The 22,367-nt window shown below is 41.6% G+C and overlaps 1 protein-coding gene across 1 annotated transcript; it reads left to right on the top strand.

Moving 5' to 3' along the window:
• Positions 1-491: 491 nt before the first annotated feature.
• NRL (neural retina leucine zipper) lies at positions 492-20,009 on the top strand. Its single transcript, XM_075277367.1, has 3 exons — positions 492-643; positions 10,404-10,835; positions 18,853-20,009. The coding sequence occupies exons 2-3, from the start codon at positions 10,404-10,406 to the stop codon at positions 19,228-19,230; spliced, it is 810 nt and encodes a 269-aa protein (XP_075133468.1). The 5' UTR covers positions 492-643; the 3' UTR covers positions 19,231-20,009.
• Positions 20,010-22,367: the final 2,358 nt, after the last annotated feature.

Below are 22,367 nucleotides of genomic sequence, written 5' to 3'. Positions count from 1 at the left end.
TCTATCTATTTGGGTAGCTATCCATCCATACATATTATCTATCCATTTATAAATCTAACTATCTATCTGATCTGTGTATCTGTCTATGTCTGTCTGTCTGTGCATCCGTCCAACCCTCTCTGTATTCTATCTATCTATCTATCTATCTATCTATCTATCTATCTATCTATCTATCTATCTATCTATCTATCTGTTAATCTATACATCTATCTAGTTACTGGGCAGAACTCACAGACTGAATAGGTAAAGGCCGTGCCAGACTAACTCCCCCCATCACCTCGTACTGTTCGCCTCTCCACCCTTTCCTACCTTATTGGAGAGATTTGCCCTAGCTCTGACAGATCCAACACTCTGTGAATAATTTTCTAGCACCCCCTCCCTCCCCAGTGCCCTCTGCCCTCTCCCTCCCCATCTATCCCCTGGCTTTCGCTATTGGAGAGTCCATAATGAGATAAAAGTGAGCTCACAGGCCCGCTATTTAACCCCTGCAACCAGGGCACGAGCAGCAGACAGGGGCAGTTGGGAGACACAAGGGTAGGGAGATTTGCACCCAGGGGCAGAGCAGGCTTTGCCCAGGACTTGCATGGGGATCTGTGAAAAGGGAGAGAACAGGAGGAGCTGACCACAGTGTTGCACACTCAGAGTAAGTTTACTCCTGTAAAGTCCTGTCTTGTACACCTTGTATGTCTGGACTTTGTCACTATGTGCGATATACTTACTGTCACACTTTTCTGTGCTACAATTGCGGTCTGTGTGACTTGCCTTACTTTATGTCTCTCACTTGCTCACATAATACTTTAAACACTTAAAATTGTCTTAACATCTGAGATAAGCGCACGCAGGTATGACAAGATGTCGTGTACACAGATAGTAACTTACTCCATAGGCAATAACCGTACATCCATAAAGTACAATAATCAATAAAGCTCATGACATTTGCTCCGTTGCCATTTGACCTTATTCCTAAGGTCTATGAATAATCTTGGTATATACTACATTTCCAAGGCGACACAAGTATAAATCAATGGTCTATACACCGGCATGTGGATTTGATGTTTGACTAAGTAATTCTGGTTTCTGGATGATAAAATCATTATTTGAGTTAATATATACACAGTACATAAAGATTGAGATGGATTTACCTTTATACTATGTGAAAAGGGATTTAAGATTAAATGAAGATACTCCTAGTTAAGCTGGCTTGTACTTTGTCATCTGGCTGGGAAATGGCTGACATAGTGGGCAGTGAAGTTTTAGTTATCACACTACTATACGTTTATGGGCAGAGACAGTTGTGCTAATATCCAGGTCCTCAATCTGTGTGAATATCGTTTGACTTGTCTATAAAATGTAACAATGATTAAAAGTGTATTTTAGAGACAAAAATAATCATGTCGAGCTGAGGATGATGCTTTGCGTATATAAATGGCAAATTTTAAGAATATGGTGACTGTTCCCCTTGGGGGTCCCATTATCTTCCCATCACTGTGCCCCTGAACTCTTTTGTTCCTGCTTTTTCACGCTAGGAACATATACATTTTTTCAGAAGGTCACGTCGCCATCCTTGGTCTGTCCCTCTCTTCTCATTTCCCAAGTTCTATTTTTCTGCTCTTTTTTCTTCTTTCTCTTTTTGTGAGTTGTCAGAAGGATTTTATAAATATGGCGACTGATCCTCCACTGCCAGGCCTGCTCCCTTTGCCAATCTCTGTTCCCTTGTCTTTCTTTTCCGTGTCTAACTTTACTCTTCCTCTCTGCTTTTTCCCCTTTCTTTTTACCTTGAACCTTTTTTAGGCTGCCAGAACTGTACCAAACATCCAAACCAGGGAACCCCATCTGTAGACATCACAGTTTCACATGGATTGCCTTTCTGTAGTACATGGTAGATTTATAGGGTGAAATGTCTTAAACAGAGCCTGGGGTGGGGTAGTTGGAAGGATTTAGCATTTTAAGAATATGGTTACTGTAACCCTTGCGGATTTCCCTTCTTTATTATTTTCATTCATTTCCCCATTATAATTCTACTTCTTCTCAAATCAGTTTTTTTCCTTCTATTTTTATCCCAATCCCAATGGTTTTCAGTAGAATTAGTCTCTTGCCTGCGAAATGTAACATTAAAAACCTCTTTGACATCTACACATTTGTGAAAAAGCAAACCTGATTATTCATAGGAATACACTTTGTACTACAGTGTGTTTTTGTAATTTAAGGGTTTGCAATTCTAAAGCTTTCGAAAATATAGAGAGTAAAAAAAAAGACCTGGTTATATGCTTGTTAAATGGAATATGCAACTATTAGATGTTTTTATAGAAATATCCTTACTACAGCCATGTATAGAATCCGCATGAAGATAACAGAATGTTTGATAGGTGGGAAGCCTCTACTTGTCGAGATTTGAGACCCCTCTTAGTCAATCCATCAGAAATGCCATCATTTCTGCGATGAAATCCCAATATATTTTCTCCTCAGTTCGTATTTTTTATATTGTTTTAATTGCTTATTAGAAGATCCATTACAACAGAGAAGACTTTCAAGTCTCATCCAAGTCTTTTATTCCTTACTCTACGGCTCTTCCTTCTTACATACTTCCTACATTATTGCGAGACTGAGATGTGTAACCTTTGTATGGCCATATGAAGTGAGTATAGCTCAGACAGCCATAACCATTCCTAAAAATAACATGTACATTAGCAATCTCAGCAACCAATAAAAAGACTGTTTATCCCTGAGAATATATGTGATGTCATGGTGAAAGTTCATTGATTTACTTGGTACTTTCTGCCAATCGCTTCTTGTATATGGTTATCTATGTAATCCTAATGCTGACCTGTTCTTTAACCGATGTCACAAAGATATTTCTGTTTCAATAAATGAACATGGAAAAGTATATTTTCTATCTACAAGATGTCCCCATTCCTATAATGCCTGATCTTCTTTCCATTCTATCCCTTTAATTTTCTACCTACATCATTTCCTCATCCTCAACCCTGGCATGAGCAATATTGTGTGCCACAGTATAAGGTGAGTGCAGGAACTGTCAGACAGTATCACTTAAATCTGATCAGTAAATCCGGGATAAGACACAGATCAGAGACGGAATTATGTGCACGTTATGGGACAAGTGAGGTCTTGAGATACATATCCTAGAGTGATCATTGGATAACCTCAAGCTCTTGTGAGAATGTTAAAACTGTAAACAGATGTTTGTATAATGCAATTGTTCATGAGCTAAACCTATAACAGGAAATGAGCTGCTGCAAAGATCCCATTTTCTGGCAGAATGGTCAGTCATTTGAATAGGCAACTTGTAATTTAATAGTTCTCCTGCAGAGGCTGCTGCAGGGAAAATGGAATCCCACCCGCAGACTCCTCCAGTGCTGGATTGTTGGGTTTACGGCATCTTATTATAGTTAATAAGTCCATTTGACAACCCCTTTATGTTCTAAGCCAAGGATACCATAGCTTACAGAATACAGAGTGGGATACTGTGAGAAGAGTTACAGTCCTATGAAAAAGTTTGGGCACCCCTATTAATCTTAATCATTTTTAGTTCTAAATATTTTGGTATTTGCAACAGCCATTTCAGTTTGATATATCTAATAACTGATGGACACAGTAATATTTCAGGATTGAAATGAGGTTTATTGTACTAACAGAAAATGCGCAATATGCATTAAACCAAAATTTGACCGGTGCAAAAGTATGGGCACCTCAACAGAAAAGTGACATTAATATTTAGTATATCCTCCTTTTGCAAAGATAACAGCCTCTAGTCGCTTCCTGTAGCTTTTAATCAGTTCCTGGATCCTGGATAAAGGTATTTTGGACAAACAATTCAAGTTCAGTTAAGTTAGATGGTCGCCGAGCATGGACAGCCCGCTTCAAATCATCCCACAGATGTTCAATGATATTCAGGTCTGGGGACTGGGATGGCCATTCCAGAACATTGTAATTGTTCCTCTGCATGAATGCCTGAGGATTTGGAGCGGTGTTTTGGATCATTGTCTTGCTGAAATATCCATCCCCGGCGTAACTTCAACTTCGTCACTGATTCTTGAACATTATTCTCAAGAATCTGCTGATACTGAGTGGAATCCATGCGACCCTCAACTTTAACAAGATTCCCGATGCCGGCATTGGCCACACAGCCCCAAAGCATGATGGAACCTCCACCAAATTTTACAGTGGGTAGCATGTTTTTTTCTTGGAATGCTGTTTCTTTTTGGACGCCATGCATAACTCCTTTTTTTATAACCAAACAACTCAATTTTTGTTTCCAAAATGAAGCTGCCTTGTCCAAATGTGCTTTTTCATACCTCAGGCAACTCTATTTGTGGCGTACGTGCAGAAACGGCTTCTTTCTCATCACTCTCCCATACAGCTTCTATTTGTGCAAAGTGCGCTGTATAGTTGACCGATGCACAGTGACACCATCTGCAGCAAGATGATGCTGCAGCTCTTTGGAGGTGGTCTGTGGATTGTCCTTGACTGTTCTCACCATTCTTCTTCTCTGCCTTTCTGATATTTTTCTTGGCCTGCCACTTCTGGGCTTAACAAGAACTGTCCCTGTGGTCTTCCATTTCCTTACTATGTTCCTCACAGTGGAAACTGACAGGTTAAATCTCTGAGACAGCTTTTTGTATCCTTCCGCTGAACAACTATGTTGAACAATCTTTGTTTTCAGATCATTTGAGAGTTGTTTTGAGTAGCCCATGATGCCACTCTTCAGAGGAGATTCAAATACTAGAACAACTTGCAATTGGCCACCTTAAATACCTTTTCTCATGATTGGATACACTTGGCTATGAAGTTCAAAGCTCACTGAGGTTACAAAACCAATTTTGTGCTTCAGTAAGTCAGTAAAAAGTAGTTAGGAGTATTCAAATCAATAAAATGATAAGGGTGCCCATACTTTTGCACCGGTCAAATTTTGGTTTAATGCATATTGCGCATTTTCTGTTAGTACAATAAACCTCATTTCAATCCTGAAATATTACTGTGTCCATCAGTTATTAGATATATCAAACTGAAATGGCTGTTGCAAACACCAAAATATTTAGAACTAAAAATGATTAAGATTAATAGGGGTGCCCAAACTTTTTCATAGGACTGTATATATATATATATATATATATCAGCATGAGTATTCTGACTGTTCTGGCACTATGCATTCCCATATGTAGGACATTCCTGTCATTGCCAAAATTAATATTTTCAGTTATTTGTGCAACAGTATTATGGCTCTTCTGCAGGATTGGACCACTTGGAGATAGTGTTTGACGCAAGCGTATAACCATCAGAATTTTGTCCTTGCCAAAGTCGCTTAGATCTTGTCACTTGCCCATTTTTTCTGCTTCCAAACACATCTGTTTTAAGTAAAGACTGTTCACATGTTGACAAATATATACCAACTTTTGATGGGTGTGTTTGTTACAAGACTGGTCTGTCAAAATAGGAAACTGTAGTTGTTCTAAAGATCAATGACTCATCAACCAGCCATATTGTACATGATTTAATGTAAAAATAAGTGTCTTTATTAATAAGACCGGAAAACAACTAATATCTTATCCAAGTTATCTTTTTAGAAACATTTCACTATACAGTCTGCACAGCAGTGTACCACAATTTAAAGAAGACCTTTCACCACCTTCACCAATTGTACTTCTTAGCATTTGTTAATAGGCTCTTCTCCGCTGATTCTGGCCCAGTTGGAATTTTCTCTCTAGCCCCCACTATTCCTGAGCAATCAATGCTCTTAGTTTTGGTGCCCGGTATGCTATTTAGCTCTGTACTGTCAGGAGGGCAGTGTCAGGCAGGAACAGAGGAGGTGGGATTCTGAGCTCTGACACTGGCTCCCTCTGATTGGAGCTCTCAATCACACCCCCTGCCTGACACCGCCCTTCTGACATTACAAAGCTTACATAGCACATCAGACACCAAAAATACCTGCGCTTGTTCCTCAGGAATGGTGGAGACCAGAGAAAAAGTTCCAACTGCTCTGGAATCAGTGGAGCTCCACCTATTAACAGATGCTAAATATGTGAGTTGGTGGAGGTGGTGAAAAGTCATCTTTAATGCTTTCATTTACATCACCCAGTTAATTTCCTCATCTCTAAATTATTGTTATGATAACTGGCCAGTTTGAATGAAGGAAAAGATCAAATATATCATCATTATAAAAATTATTATCAGTGGCATGATCTATAAGTGGAAATATTGCGTGCAGCCATTTACAATAGGCATTTACAAGTCTATGAAGCGCTCAGATGAAAAGATCATTGGATCCTCACAAAAACCCCCACATATAACTTGTAACTAGAGGTGTCTTTAGACAGCCTTATATAGCTGGTGTATGAATGCTCTCTCACCCAACTCCACACATGCTGATGCATGTTGAGCTTGACCAAGCATGCCTATGTTGGGAATGGGGAGATGGGAGAAAGCCACTGGCAGACAGCTCTTGTGGCATATTCTGACAGAACAATGGGATCAGGCATTGAATTCAACTTACCGATCCATCTCTTGCCCACAGTCATTTATAGGGGTACAGTTGGGGCAACCCCATCCACGACAGATGGTCATCTTGTCCCAAGCTAGGCTAATGATAATCTAGTCACCTCTGTCAGTTGCCTATCCGGGGCAGCATTACATGACAAATATCCAAATTTTTTTTTTTTTTTTTTTCTTAAATATAGATTGTGAGCCCCACATAGAGCTCACAATGTACATTTTTCCCTACCAGTATGTCTTTTTTGGAATATGGGATGGACAAATATCCAAATTTGATGGCTGTTTTGGCAAGTGGTCACTCCTCATTAATCTCAAAATGCTGTTGAATTTTACCCAAAACTCCATGAATCCCATGTTAGTGGTCTGCTTTATATATCATTCACACATATACAATCCTTTGCAGCTCGCCCACACCATCCACACTGCCACCAACCTTGACCTGGACAGTGCAAATACAGTACAGAATATTGTGAGCTGCACTAGAGACAAAGCTATATCACAAGTAGGCAAAGTCCACAAGGGAATGTATCAAGGACAGGGTTAGAAACAGATCAGAAGTTGCTTTTGTGGAGATATAAATGTCAGTAATTCAGCCATTTATAAATTTGTCCATAGACAGCAGATGGTGCGTGGAAGCTCTATAGATCTTTTATTCATACTTACATAGCAGTAGTAATAGAGGGGCATAGTCCACAATAGAAATGGGCGAGTAGTGAAATATTCGAGATTCAATATTCGTTTCGAGTACTCAATCGAATATCGAATCCCATTATAGTCTATGGGAAAAAACGCTTGTTTCAGGGGAAACCACTATTCGACTAAAGGAGAGTCACCAAGTCCACGAGTAGCAGGAGGAGAGTGTTTAGGAGGAGCGCTGTGCAGTTGAGTGTTGAGGAGAAGCGCTGTGCAGTTAATGCGCACGGACCCCATAGACTATGGGCTGGTTCACATTATCGCTTGACTTCCGTCGGGAAGGCGTCCGCAGGAGGACCCCCCCAAACGTAATATCAGCGCAACTGCAAGTGCTGGACGGTTAAGCACATGGACCCCATAACATATAATGGGCTCCGTGCCCTACCCGCATGAATCCCCATTATATGCTAGGGGGTCCGTGTGCTTAACTGTCCAGCACTGTCCAGCACAGTTGCACTGATATTCTGTTCGGGGGTGTCCTCCTGCGGACTCCTTCCGGATGGGAGGCAAGCGCTAATGTGAACCAGCCCTTACTCATCCTGCAGAACCAGGATTGATTGGCCGAATGCTGTATAGTATTCGGCCAATCAACGCTGGTTCTGCAGCAGGCTCGCCTTTGCTAGTCGGGAGAGCTGGCAGCTTGCGGTTATGCGGGAGCTGACTTTTTCTCATAGGAATGCATTGACCAGCGTTGATTGGCTGAATGCTATACAGTGTACAGCATTCGGCCAATGAACGCTGGTTCTGCCGGACCACAATGAAGACTGCTGTGGTCCGATCTTAGACTCCGCCTTGTCACAGACGAGCGTCCGGCAGAACCAACATTCATTGGCCGAATGCTGTACACTGTATAGCATTCGGCCAATCAACGCTGGTTCTGAATCGAATCTTTACTGCGAATAGGAATAGTATTCGATCGAGTATGAGTATTTCAAATACCGTAGCATTCGAATACCTACTCGATGGAATACTAGTCGCTCATCTCTAGTCCACAACCCATAATTCAGTGTGATGTGAATTAATAGTTGGTCATTCAATACCACTGCTATCATTGACACCATTCCTCAGATAAGGATCTGTTAGGCCCCATAGACATAACAATGCTGTTGGATCTCAGTGAATTCTGTGGGATCAAATGACAAAGATTAATCTTTATTAACTTTTTGGAAATGGGAATAAAATTATATGCTATGAGATACCTCATGAGGACCCCGATAAATAGAATATTTCAAAGACCTGCCAGTACTTACAGTATGTGTGGCAGAATACCTCTATCTATATAGCAATAGGACAAGGACATTAACCCCTTTTCACTTAGCCTTGTACTATTTTGTCTCATTGTGCTTATAGTTAATGGTCAGTAGCATAATAGTACAACACTGTTCTGCTCCTGTGCTTGCTACATGGTTTCTGGGTCCCATATATATTGTACAGCTGGCACCTGGGACTAGCTGCGGGAGTCAGATAAGGCTCTGAGTCCATCATTAATAGCCATCATGGCTTCTGAATAGTTAGGGGGTGAGATTGCTCCCCTTCTACCAATTTGGATCCATCTGCGATGAGAGTGGCAGGACCCAAGGGGTTGCCATGGCAGCCGCCACGACCTTCTGGCTGCCTTTCCCTATAACACATAGGGAATCTCTGTACCATGTACTGCAGTACAGAAGCATTGCAGTATATGGTACAGGGGGCCAAGAGATCCCAAGTTCAAATCCCCTGTGGGAAAGTAAATTTAAAAAAAAAGGTAAAAAAAAATTAAAAAGTATAAAAATAAGTAATACTAAAACAAATAAAATAAAGATATTAGCTATTGCGGTGCACATATATGTTATTTATCTTGTAAAATTGAATGTCATAAAGAATAGAGATGAATCAGCCGATCCGAACAGCACGCACGCATTGAAATGAATGGACGTAGCCGGCACGTGAGGGGTTAAGCGGCCAGCCGGCGTCAAAGCGGAAGTACCAGGTGCTTCCATTCATTTCAATGCGTGCGTGCTGTTCGGATCGGCTGATCCGAGCAGTACTCGCTCATCTCTAATAAAGAAGAGAAATAGAAAACTTGCTAATTATCATCTTTTGATCACTTTGCCCCCACCCCCCTGAAAAGGCAATAAAAGGGTATATACCAGAAATTGGTAACAATCAAGATTACAATTATCAACAAAAAAAGTTAAAAAGTTATGGACATCAGAATACGGTTCCCCCCTAGCAAATGATTTATTTTTGCAAAATGACATTTCCTTCAGTAATAGAAGCTTAATATAAGAAAACTGATTTAAATATGTGAAGAGGTGAAAAAAGGCAATTTTTTATTTTAAATTCCATAAAACAAAAAATAACAAGAGAATGAAAATTTTTTTCATGCGGACAACCCAAAAATGTTAATAAAAGCTAATCAAAAACCTTGTCTGTACCCCAAAATGGTACTAACTAAATGCTTGAGCAAAGAATAACCCCCCTCATATGACTTTGTTGATAGAAAATAAAGAAGTTATGAATTTTGGAAGGCAGAAATGGAAAATATGAAAAAAGTCACCAGGCCTTAACACCCAAACTGCACTGTATCCTTTAGGGGTTAAGGCATTGCCTGGTTGGAGCAAAGGCAGTTATGCATGGTGATAAATATGCAGTTTTTCTGCAGTTTTTGGTACATTTTTTACCAGCTAAACCCAAAAAATGCTTCGGAGAAGAAAATTACAAAGGCATAATTTAAACTTTTCCTGTTTTTTGGATTCAATTCCACTTTTGGCTCAAAAACCACCAAAATCGCCTTCATATTAAAGGATTTTCCAAGCCAAAATTGAATTACATGTCCTAAGGATAGCTCATCAATATGAAATCGGTGAGGATTTGACAACCAGGATCTCCACTGATCAGCTGTGCTTAGCAGCTGACTACAGAGAATGGAGCAGGGAGCAGACATCTCCTGTTCTATGTACCAGGAGCTGACAACAGCTGGTTCATTGGGGTTCGGACCCTCAACAAGGAGCGAATGCAAAAAGGAAATATTTTCTTTTCTTTCCATTACGGTCCACTGTTGACATAGGGTTTGACATATATTGCGCCCCACACCTTGTATGCACCTGGTCCCACTCTTTTCAGTTACTAGAACACAGGAGACATTTGTCTTTGTATAATAGTTGTGCTAATGCAACATACTGCCACTTAAATCCAATGTTTCTTGGTTTGTTTTTTCACAGATGGCTCTCTCAGATCTTCCCAGCACCCCTCTGGCTCTTGAATACCTCAATGACTTTGACCTAATGAAGTTTGAGGTAAAGAGAGAGCCTCCCGAACCAAGGACCAACCGTCTGGCCCCACCTCCATCTCTGGGCTCTACTCCATGCAGCAGTGTACCACCATCGCCAACCTTCAGTGACCCTCCTGAACCAGCAGGACCACCTCGCCCTAGTCTAGAAGAACTTTATTGGATGGCAGCACTACAGCAGCAGATGGGTGGGGAAGGACTCCCTCTAACTCCTGAGGATGCTGTAGAGGTGTTGATGGGTGGCGGAGCACCGTCTCTACAAGGGATGGAAGGGGGATACAGGACTGGGGGGCAGCACCCTCACAACACTCACACTACTGGTTACTTGCTGAGTCCAGAAGATATGAATGCACAGCAGCACCAGGTGAGAGCCATTGGGTTACATTGTGTTATGTTTCTTGTTACATACTTTGACCTCGTCCTCCTTGTTAGAATGAGTAAAAGTAATAAAATAAAATTACACAATCCACCAGTGATTATACAGCAAGTGAGGACATATGTGTGTGACACCCTGTGTCGCTACCGTGTGTGACAGGATTTGTCAGTACAGTTATAGCTATAAAGCCGGACATGTCACTGATCACTTAATCTGCTAATATAGAGATTGACAGGAGATAAAGATAAAGACATTGAGTAAACAGAAGGAAAACAAAATAATGGTGGGGGTTGCACAAGTACATTTATGATACGTGGCACAAATTATTCAGTAAAGCGCATCATTTACAATATATTTAATACATGGGAATATATTTGTTACATGTGAATATATTTATTGCTTAGTGTACTAATACCTGGGAGTATTGACAGTTTTATAAGATTTTTATATTAATGTCTCTTCAATCAACTGAACCGTGAGGGTGCCGGGAGTTGGACTTTCATTGATCTGATACTGATCTGTCCTAAGAAAAACTCTTTTAGGTTGTAGTGTTATTAATAATAATAATCATAATAATAATAATAAATTTTATTTATATAATGCCAACATATTCCGCAGCGCTGTACAATTTGTAGGGTTTAAATACAGACAGAAAGATACATTACAAAGAAAGTCATTTCACACATTGGGACTGAGGGCCCTGCTCGCAAGAGCTTACAATCTATCAGATAGAGGGGGTGACACAAAAGGTTGCAGGGGCGGCATTGCTTATACAGAGGTCAGACACTTTTGTAATAGAGGTGACTGTCATTACACAAATATAAAACTTTATGAGCCGTCACCAGTGGTGTCCTTTAACATATGGATGGAGCTTGGACCTATAAAGTTAGCATGAGATGGCATCATGTCATGTGGGGAAATGTGGGAGCGGGGACAGAGGAGGGTTAAATTTTGGGGATTCTAATTATGGTACAGAAGGGTTTACGTTAGAAATTGTGATAGTCCTGTCTGAAAAGATGTGTCTTTAGTTTGCGCTTGAAGCTGTAGAAATTGGGAGTTAATCTGATTGTCCAGGATAGAGCATTCCAGAGAAGTGGTGCAGCTCGTAGTGATTTCGTAAATCGCAGCATATCAAGTATACCTACAGAAATGCTGGCATTTTCCATAGAGGTATTATACAAGCAGAAAATCCGCAGAGTATAACTCTGCAGAAAAAAACGTGATGCTTAGCTAAGGCCCCATGTAGCAATCTGCAGTGTTTTGATTGCATTTTCACATAGATGTCCTCTGTGGACTCATACCTTATATGGAAAACGTGGGTGTTTTTGAAAACGCAACTTTTCTGCAGTGGTATTTTTTCTGTAATCTGTACATGGGATTAGCGAGAATCCCATCCTCTCTGCAGATACTGTAAAACGCAGCGTTTTCGCCATGGCCAGTATGCCTCATTTTTGCAACCTGGAGCTTCAGTCTTAGGGCTAGTTCACACGGGGGCAAGGAGGCTGATTTTGCCAGCGGATTTTGCCTCAAAATCCACCTCTGTACAATGGTGGTCTATGGAGACCACTAGCGCTCTTTTTTCCGCTAGCGGCATGTTGCCAAAATCCGCCCCACCGTCCCCGTTTGAACGAGCCCTTAAGGCTGGACTCCTACACAAACTTTTGTGACAAGTTTTTGCTGCAGGTATTTTCATCCAAGCCAGGGGTGGATTTGAAAGAAATGAAAAGTATAAAGCAGGGATTTTTCCTTCCGGCTGAATGTACTTCTGGCTTTGGTGGAACAAAAAATGAACTGAAATGAGCAGTCATTAAAATCCAATTGACCATAACTGTACTCATGCGTTATTATGGAACTGGACATGAAGCTATTCTCTTTCAGCTATCTGTTCTCCCCATCCTAGTCAGTCTCCTTTCTCTTTCCTTTACTATGGAATGAGATATTTCAATGAGTTTAATTCTATGTTTTTTTAAAGAAAGTATAACTGAGGCTAAGGCCCCACAAGATGATACAACACGCTAAAGCGCTGTGAGAAAACCTGTGGCGGGAACGCATCGCGGTTCTTCCCACAGCGCTTTGAACAGAAAGTTCATGGAGTTGCTGATTTTGGAAATCGCAGCTTGTCCCATCCACTTTGCAATTACTGTAAAACGCCACAATTTTTCCCGTGGCGTTACTGCCGCAGGCAGATTGCAATGTTTCCGACTCATGGGGCCCCGGCCTCAAGCTAATGCCCCACGTTGTGAAGCACAGCCAAACCTTACCAGAAACGTATCGCGTCTTTTCAGCAATGTTTTTCACAGAATGTCCACAGTGTTTTCCGCTTTGGACTTTCTGTCACTATTTACCTGTACTGAAAACACCAGTGTTTCCGTAGGTATCATTGACATGCTGTGGTTTTCAAAAGTGCCACAGTTTTTAAAACGCAGCTTTCCCGCTGTGGATTTTTTCCTGCAATGTGTGGATGGGTTTAGCCAGAACTCCACCCATCCAATATGCAGGTACTGTATAAAGCAGCGTTTTTTTTGACGTGGCTAAATTGCTGCATTTTCGTGGATTACTAAAACAACAGAAAAAAAAAATCACTGACCATGTAATATGTTACTCATCTGCTATATCAGTGTTATTTTGAAAATATATCTCTTTAGGTCAAATTTGCAGATAACAAATGCCACTGCAGTTGAACTTAGTTGTCTTAGTAGCTCACATAGAATTTTAAGGAAAGAGCTGCAGATACCCAACCACCTTTCTAGTCACAGAAGACACCAGGAGACATTGGGGTTGTGGGGATCCCGACTCTATCGGATGTAATATAATATTCTAGGCTCCTTTTAATTGTCCAATTGTTAACATGACTATCAAGATGGTAGGGACCTCCTTAGTGTCATAACAGTGGTTCTTAACCTTGTTTGAGGTACCGAACCCACCAGCATGATATGCACATTCACCGAACCCTTCTTTAGTGATAAATCAAATATGATTTATTTCCAAATTCAAGACATGGGTATGTTTTTTTACTGGTACACAAAATGAACCGTGCATAGGATCGATCGAACCCTGGCTAAGAACCACTGTGTTATAAACTAAGTTTTTTATCAATCCTTCTTTTTCTGCCTAAATTTCCATGCTATTTTTAATATCAGATGATATAAACTGGATTATTGTGTATGCGGAAGGCTGATCCTGCACAGATCTCTATAATGTATATGTTCCTTATAACTTTAACTTTGGCTCCATACACTGAGCCTATGAATAATATTAACATAAAGTATGCACAGACTCATATTCACAGATTCATTCTACTTTATGTAAGCCCAGATCTTACTGCCCTATAGAGACTGCATGATATGTGGACAATGTTAGCTTTTGAGTTTTCTCTGTTACGTGACGCTGACATTTTTTATTTTTGTGTTTTCATTTTTACACCCTGCATTCCAAAAGCCATAACTTTATCATTTCTCTATTTACGTAGTCATTTGAGGGTTTGATTTTTGCGTGACAAATTGTACTTCAAAATGGTACTATGTATAATGTCCTGGAAGGTGGGATAAAAAAAAAATCAGAATGTTGTGAAACTGAAAAAAATACAGTACTGCCATTTTCTTACAGGTTTTATTTTTATGGTTTCCACTGTGCAGTAAAAAGGTTAAGCTAGCTTTAATTTCCGGGTTGGTACGATCAAATTTATAAGGTTTTTTTTAATGTTTTAACAACTTTACAAAAAAATTTATTTGAATCGCCATATTCTGGCACCTGTAACTTTTTTATATTTCAATGTAGAGCTGTGTAGTTTTTATTGATACTATATTGGGAAATGTGTGATGTTTTGATCGCTTTTTAGTCACTTTTTTAGGGAGGGAAATCAGCGAAATAGAAAAAAGCCAATTCAGCCATTTTGATATTCATTTTTCCTGCTTCGGGCATTTTATAACTTAGGGATGCCAATTGTGTTTATGTTTACTTTTAGTTTTTATATTTATATGCAACCTAGGGGGTGATTTAAACTTTTTAGTTTTTAAAAAAGAAAGTTTAAGCTTTTATTTTTATTTTTTTTTGCCCCCTTCCCTCCTCAGGGGGCTTGAACATGTGATCTTCAGATCGCTTCTTGCCATAGACTGCAATACTATTGTATTGCAGTCTATGCAGGCAGGCTTCAGTAGGTACATTACTATAGCAGGGATGGCTCCACAGGGGGCCACCCTGTTACCTTATATAATACAGAAAGTAAAAGTAACCACTGAAATGTCGTAGTCGCATTTGACTACGGCATCTAAGTAGTTAAGTGGCCATGATCAACGTCATCTCTGATCACTTGCAATGCTGACAGGTCCCTGCTGTATGAAACAGCACAGACCCAGCACCTAGTGCAGCCACTCGGTTTCACAATGATCATCATAGTTAGTCACATGCGCAAGGACATACATGTACAAACTAGTGCTTGTAGGAGTTAAAATGGAATTATAAAAGGATGTCCAAAACTTTCATTTGATAGCCTAAGTAAAACAAAAGGGGTTGTGCAAGATTAGGAAAACATGACTGCTTGGTTTCAGTACCAGCACCATAGTAGTCCATAGGTAGTGTGTAGTATTGTATCTCAGATCCTCGTTCCCAAGCCAGAAGAGACAGACATATTCTGGTGACTAAAAACTGTACAGTTGAAAGGAGACTCTAGTACCCTGTACTGCCGTTTCTAGCTTAGATACATAATGAGATATAGTTGGGCGTGTAAGCATACGGGTTCCATATGGGATTTATTTGTTTTTAATTTTTCATTTATTGAAAAAAATCAAAAAAGCAATGGAACATATGATGGCAAGATATGTGTTCTAAGTTCCAAGGCATAAGATAAAGAATACCATCAATGGTATTCTGCGGCACATTTGCCCACAGATGTTGCAGCTGGGTCTGTAGACCCTGTGCGCTCATAGGTTGCCGAAGCTGGTGTCTCAATTAGTCCCATAAATGTTTGATTGGCAACTAGGCAGGCCAAAGAAGAGTTGCAATTCCTGAGGAACCTTTGCAGCAGGTGGGCAAGCATTATCCTACTGAGAAGTGCCAGTTGGAAGCCCTCAAATGAGAGGCTACACATGTGGCCACAGGATGTCCCACTTTCATACTCAAAGCCAACAGTCATCAGACCCCAAATAAAATTTGGATTCGTCAATACAGAAGAGATGGTTCTGTAAACAATGGTGACTATAGCTGGCTATAAATTGCAGGACACATAATGAGCACTGGGACTTCCTTCTGCACCTGTTTGCCATGTTGTGTGTGCTCACACATAACCACTGCACCATCACATCTTAACAGCTAGGTCAGTGTGGCCTACATGATCGGCAATTTGTCTAAATGTTTCAAAGTCTGTCAACTGGGCACAATGTCTTCAAGTGTGTAATAGGGCCATGTCTATCAGTCAATGATCTCTAACCAAGTGGTACATCACCAAAAAGTAGCCATCTTGTGATAAGACCCACTGTCTAATGAGACCCCACCTATAATCATTTATATACCTGCCTGAGAAAATTACATGCTGATTTTGGCTGCAAGCCAACATTTCTCTCTGTTTGTGTTATTTTTGTCAATGAATGTATATGGGTTATTTAAGATAATCATAAAATAATCCTTTAAAGGGGCTCTATCATTGGGAAAAGTCATTTTTGGCTAAGCACATACTTGCATAGCCTTTAGAAAGCCTATTCCACACGTACCTTTTGTATGTACCGTATATACTCAAGTATAAGCCGACCCGAATATAAGCCGAGGCCCCTAATTTTACCACAAAAAACTCTGCTCTCATACACGTAGAGAGTGTACAGAAACACTTCCGTAGTGCAAGGAGAATGCTAATTAGCATATGAATAAAAACGGACTTATGAAAAATCACCGCAAAAACATGTCACAGTTTTTCCCACAGCACTTTTCACAGAAATTCCACAGAATTTTCCTCTGCAGAATTTCTGCTTCAATTATACCTATATGGTAAATGCCAGTGCCTCATTTGCATAAGACTTAATAACAAAGGTATATATAATATAATATATAATGTACTCTGGAATAAGGTCGTGGCAGCTGAATTTGCTTGTTGAAGGTGGTAGACTCCCTGTAATGAAATAAAAACTGCTGGGCCTTTTATACATGTTTACTAGCATTAATAAGATGGTCCAAGGACTTTTCTACTTGTCAAGGTATCAAATAAATTTTGTATTACGGAATAATTTGCCTTTCTGTAAATCAACTGGGAGTTGTAAATATCAAGTTTAATTTACCTTGAAAAGCATGTCTAAAACCTAAAGACTATAAAACTAGATGTAAAATATTTTGTTTCTATTTTAGCAATGATATAGTTGTTTTTGTAATGTATTGTACCTTACACCAGAGGGGCCCACTTACAATAACTTTAAGGGCCCCCTAATCTATTAAAACGGCCGTGCACATAAGGATGAATTCTGTCTGAGGATTATGGAACATATATTGGATGTATTTCCCAAACCAAACACTAAACCAGGAATCAAACTCCCAGAATCATAGTCCTGGCCATCTGTGATGCTAAGAGTTTCTGCCTCAGCACACTGATCTAAAGAAGGGGTCTATCCCCGAAACGCATTATTCAATTAAAGGGGCTCTATCAGCAAAATCATGCTGATAGAGCCCCACATATGCGTGAATAGCCTTTAAAAAGGCTATTCAGGCATCGGTAATGTTATATTAAACTAAAGCCCCCCCCCCCCCCCCCGTTTTAAAAAAATAACCTAAAAAAGAATGTGATCTACTTACGGATCGTGCACGCTGGGCGGGCATTCAGGGTGTGTCTTCATCTTCTTCCCCGCCTCTTCTTCCTCCGATGTCTTCGGGTCCCGTCTTCTTCCAGCGCTCGCTCGCGGACACTGATATGAAAAAGCGGCCTTGGCGCATGCGCAGTAGCATGCGGCTTCTACTACGGCTACTGCGCATGCGCCCCGGCTATCACTGTCCGTTCGCGAGCGCTGGAGGAAGACGGGACCGGAGGACATCGGAGGAAGAAGAGGCGGGGATGAAGATGAAGTTACACCCTGAATGCCCGCCCAGGGTGCACGTTCGGTAAGTAGAGCACATTCTATTTTAGGTTATTATTTTAAAACGGGGGGGGGGGGGGAGGGGGTAGTTTAATATAACATTACCGATGCCTGAATAGCCTTTTTAAAGGCTATGCACGCATATGTGGGGCTCTATCAGCATGATTTTGCTGATAGAGCCCCTTTAAACCAACTTAAAATTATATTCAGTTGGACGACCTTCTTTATGATTTGGTGATAAGAGTCGGGCCTGGTAATTTTTTTTCTTTGAGTCTTTTGGCTCTATTTTGCAATCTACCAATAGATGGACTTGGTGCCAAGTGAATGTGGTCTTCATATACCATATACACAGTGCTTAAATTGGGAAAAAATTTTCGGAGGAACGCTCTTGCCCCATAGTGGCCACTGCACATAGTATTATGCCCCATAGTGGCCACTGCGCATAGTATTATGCCCCATAGTGGCCCTTGCACACAGTATTATGCCCAAGTGTGGACGATCCCTAAACAATTATACTTTGTGGTCTTTTCAGACCCTAAAGTATAATGATCAGAGACCCACGTGAGGATACAAACATAAAAAAAAGTTCCACTTCTGCTTTTGGTTTAGATATATGAATTCAAGACAATAACTAAAATATGCAGGTGTGAATAAGGATGAACTGAATGTGATCAGATGACTTCTCTACTATTTTCAACAGCTACGTGAACACTCAGCCCAGTTGAGCGTTCATGTTTTTTCAGTGGGTAGAGGGAAATACCAGTTGTGGTCTAGCTCCGACCAGAAAGAAAACTCATACATGGTAAAATTGAAGTACTCGTGTCCCCTGATGGATAGTTAAGACATACATGGTACAATGTTAATCGTAACAGAGTCAGGATTTGCTGTAAAGTGAATTACATATCAGACATAGATTTCAGGTACTAATGTTTCTAATGTTGTTTTCTCATCCACAGCTGTCTCCCCTGTCTGAACGTTTTTCTGATGAGCAATTGGTAGGAATGTCTGTTCGGGAGTTGAATCGCCAACTCCGGGGTTTCAGTAAAGAGGAGGCTTTGAGGCTTAAGCAACGCAGGCGTACATTAAAGAACCGAGGTTATGCCCAGTCCTGCCGGTACAAGCGAGTGCAGCAGCGTCATGTCCTGGAGACAGAGAAGTGTCAGCTCTCTCGTCAGCTCCAACAATTGCAGCAGGAGGTGGCTCGTGTGACAAGAGAGAGGGATGGTTGGCGAGCACGATATGAGAAACTACTGAATGCCACAGGAGGGGGGACTGGGCCGGATGTGCTGGGTGCTGGGGGAGACACGGGGCCGGGAGCTGAGCTCTTCCTGTGATACTCAGCGCAAAAGACTGAAGCCAACCTGAGAAGGTGTTCAATCTTGCAGGAGACTAACTTGACTCATAACATAAAATGCCCCTAATGTGCAACACAAAAGCTCTAGAACTTTTCACTGCCATTTCTTTGCTTTTTGTTGATTTGGATCTAACATATTCATCCATCCTAGAGCTCCTATATCAGGTGCTCTTCGATATTCCTCAAAACCACCTATGCTATTGGTTGTTATAGCCCCCATCTAATTCTATGGAGAGTATCCTTGACCATACTGGGAGGTATCTCAGGCTCACTCACCGTAGTCTGCACTTTTCACTAAAAAAGTCATTTGTACCCCACTTCCAACTGAAAACAGGCCGAACACATTCTCCTTCTTACGAGACCACCACTTACAGCAACCTGGCACATACTGTGTTTCAGCTTGAGTGATAAGGGACCGGCTGAGCCTGTCCTGTTCAGGGGCTCTCTTCTTACCATTTTCTATACCCTTTAACCCCATGTAAGGGAGTGGAAGAAATTTCTGGTTTTATTTGAGGGAAATTAAATTATTGCATTTTTTTATGTGTGTGCTTGTGAGTTTCAATAAAATGCAACACTTTGCGTCTCCTCTCCCTGCACAAAGGGGCAAAAGCTAGTGTGTTACTAGGCAGATCTGGCTGTGTGTTGTGAAGTTTTAAGAATTGTTTTTTCTTCACATATCATTATTATTATTATTTTCTATTCGAAAAAAATATAAAGAAAAAATATATATTTAAATGTAGAGAAATAAAACATACAGTTTTTACAGCAGAATCACTCGTTGATAGTTTATTGCGGTATCGTATGAATATGAAGAATGATGGCTGACTGGCCATCATAACCTAGTTCAGGCTTTAATGGTTGGCTTCATACAAGGCTTCCCAGATCTGAGGCTTGATTCACATCTGCATTAAAGGGATTCTACTAGAGATGAGCGAACACTAAAATGTTCGAGGTTCGAAATTCGATTCGAACAGCCGCTCACTGTTCGAGTGTTCGAATGGGTTTCGAACCCCATTATAGTCTATGGGGAACATAAACTCGTTAAGGGGGAAACCCAAATTCGTGTCTGGAGGGTCACCAAGTCCACTATGACACCCCAGGAAATGATACCAACACCCTGGAATGACACTGGGACAGCAGGGGAAGCATGTCTGGGGGCATAAAAGTCACTTTATTTCATGGAAATCCCTGTCAGTTTGCGATTTTCGCAAGCTAACTTTTCCCCATAGAAATGCATTGGCCAGTGCTGATTGGCCAGAGTACGGAACTCGACCAATCAGCGCTGGCTCTGCTGGAGGAGGCGGAGTCTAAGATAGCTCCACACCAGTCTCCATTCAGGTCCGACCTTAGACTCCGCCTCCTCCGGCAGAGCCAGCGCTGATTGGCCGAAGGCTGGCCAATGCATTCCTATGCGAATGCAGACTTAGCAGTGCTGAGTCAGTTTTGCTCAACTACACATCTGATGCACACTCGGCACTGCTACATCAGATGTAGCAATCTGATGTAGCAGAGCCGAGGGTGCACTAGAACCCCTGTGCAAACTCAGTTCACGCTAATAGAATGCATTGGCCAGCGCTGATTGGCCAATGCATTCTATTAGCCCGATGAAGTAGAGCTGAATGTGTGTGCTAAGCACACACATTCAGCACTGCTTCATCAAGCCAATACAATGCATTAGCCAGTGCTGATTGGCCAGAGTACGGAATTCGGCCAATCAGCGCTGGCTCTGCTGGAGGAGGCGGAGTCTAAGATCGCTCCACACCAGTCTCCATTCAGGTCCGACCTTAGACTCCGCCTCCTCCGGCAGAGCCAGCGCTGATTGGCCGAAGGCTGGCCAATGCATTCCTATGCGAATGCAGACTTAGCAGTGCTGAGTCAGTTTTGCTCAACTACACATCTGATGCACACTCGGCACTGCTACATCAGATGTAGCAATCTGATGTAGCAGAGCCGAGGGTGCACTAGAACCCCTGTGCAAACTCAGTTCACGCTAATAGAATGCATTGGCCAGCGCTGATTGGCCAATGCATTCTATTAGCCCGATGAAGTAGAGCTGAATGTGTGTGCTAAGCACACACATTCAGCACTGCTTCATCAAGCCAATACAATGCATTAGCCAGTGCTGATTGGCCAGAGTACGGAATTCGGCCAATCAGCGCTGGCCAATGCATTCTATTAGCCCGATGAAGTAGAGCTGAATGTGTGTGCTAAGCACACACATTCAGCACTGCTTCATCAAGCCAATACAATGCATTAGCCAGTGCTGATTGGCCAGAGTACGGAATTCGGCCAATCAGCGCTGGCCAATGCATTCTATTAGCCCGATGAAGTAGAGCTGAATGTGTGTGCTAAGCACACACATTCAGCACTGCTTCATCAAGCCAATACAATGCATTAGCCAGTGCTGATTGGCCAGAGTACGGAATTCGGCCAATCAGCGCTGGCCAATGCATTCTATTAGCCCGATGAAGTAGAGCTGAATGTGTGTGCTAAGCACACACATTCAGCACTGCTTCATCAAGCCAATACAATGCATTAGCCAGTGCTGATTGGCCAGAGTACGGAATTCGGCCAATCAGCGCTGGCCAATGCATTCTATTAGCCCGATGAAGTAGAGCTGAATGTGTGTGCTAAGCACACACATTCAGCACTGCTTCATCAAGCCAATACAATGCATTAGCCAGTGCTGATTGGCCAGAGTACGGAATTCGGCCAATCAGCGCTGGCTCTGCCGGAGGAGGCGGAGTCTAAGGTCGGACCTGAATGGAGACTGGTGTGGAGCGATCTTAGACTCCGCCTCCTCCAGCAGAGCCAGCGCTGATTGGTCGAGTTCCGTACTCTGGCCAATCAGCGCTGGCCAATGCATTCTATTAGCCCGATGAAGTAGAGCTGAATGTGTGTGCTTAGCACACACATTCAGCTCTACTTCATCAGGCTAATAGAATACATTGGCCAATCAGCGCTGGCCAATGCATTCTATTAGCTTGATGAAGCAGAGTGTGCACAAGGGTTCAAGCGCACCCTCGGCTCTGATGTAGCAGAGCTGAGGGTGCACAAGGGTTCAAGTGCACCCTCGGCTCTCCTACATCAGAGCCGAGGGTGCGCTTGAACCCTTGT

This window comes from Leptodactylus fuscus, chromosome 1 (genome assembly GCF_031893055.1).
Source record: "Leptodactylus fuscus isolate aLepFus1 chromosome 1, aLepFus1.hap2, whole genome shotgun sequence".
In the NCBI taxonomy this organism is placed as follows: domain Eukaryota; kingdom Metazoa; phylum Chordata; class Amphibia; order Anura; family Leptodactylidae; genus Leptodactylus; species Leptodactylus fuscus.
This window is presented reverse-complemented; position numbering and strand designations above follow the sequence as displayed.

Bases quoted from the DNA above. Each gene is read 5' to 3' on its own strand.
- NRL (XM_075277367.1), top strand. From the start codon at position 10,404: ATGGCTCTCTCAGATCTTCCCAGCACCCCTCTGGCTCTTGAATACCTC. The intron at 10,836-18,852 runs GTGAGAGCCATT...TCTCATCCACAG, and splicing joins TGAATGCACAGCAGCACCAG to CTGTCTCCCCTGTCTGAACG.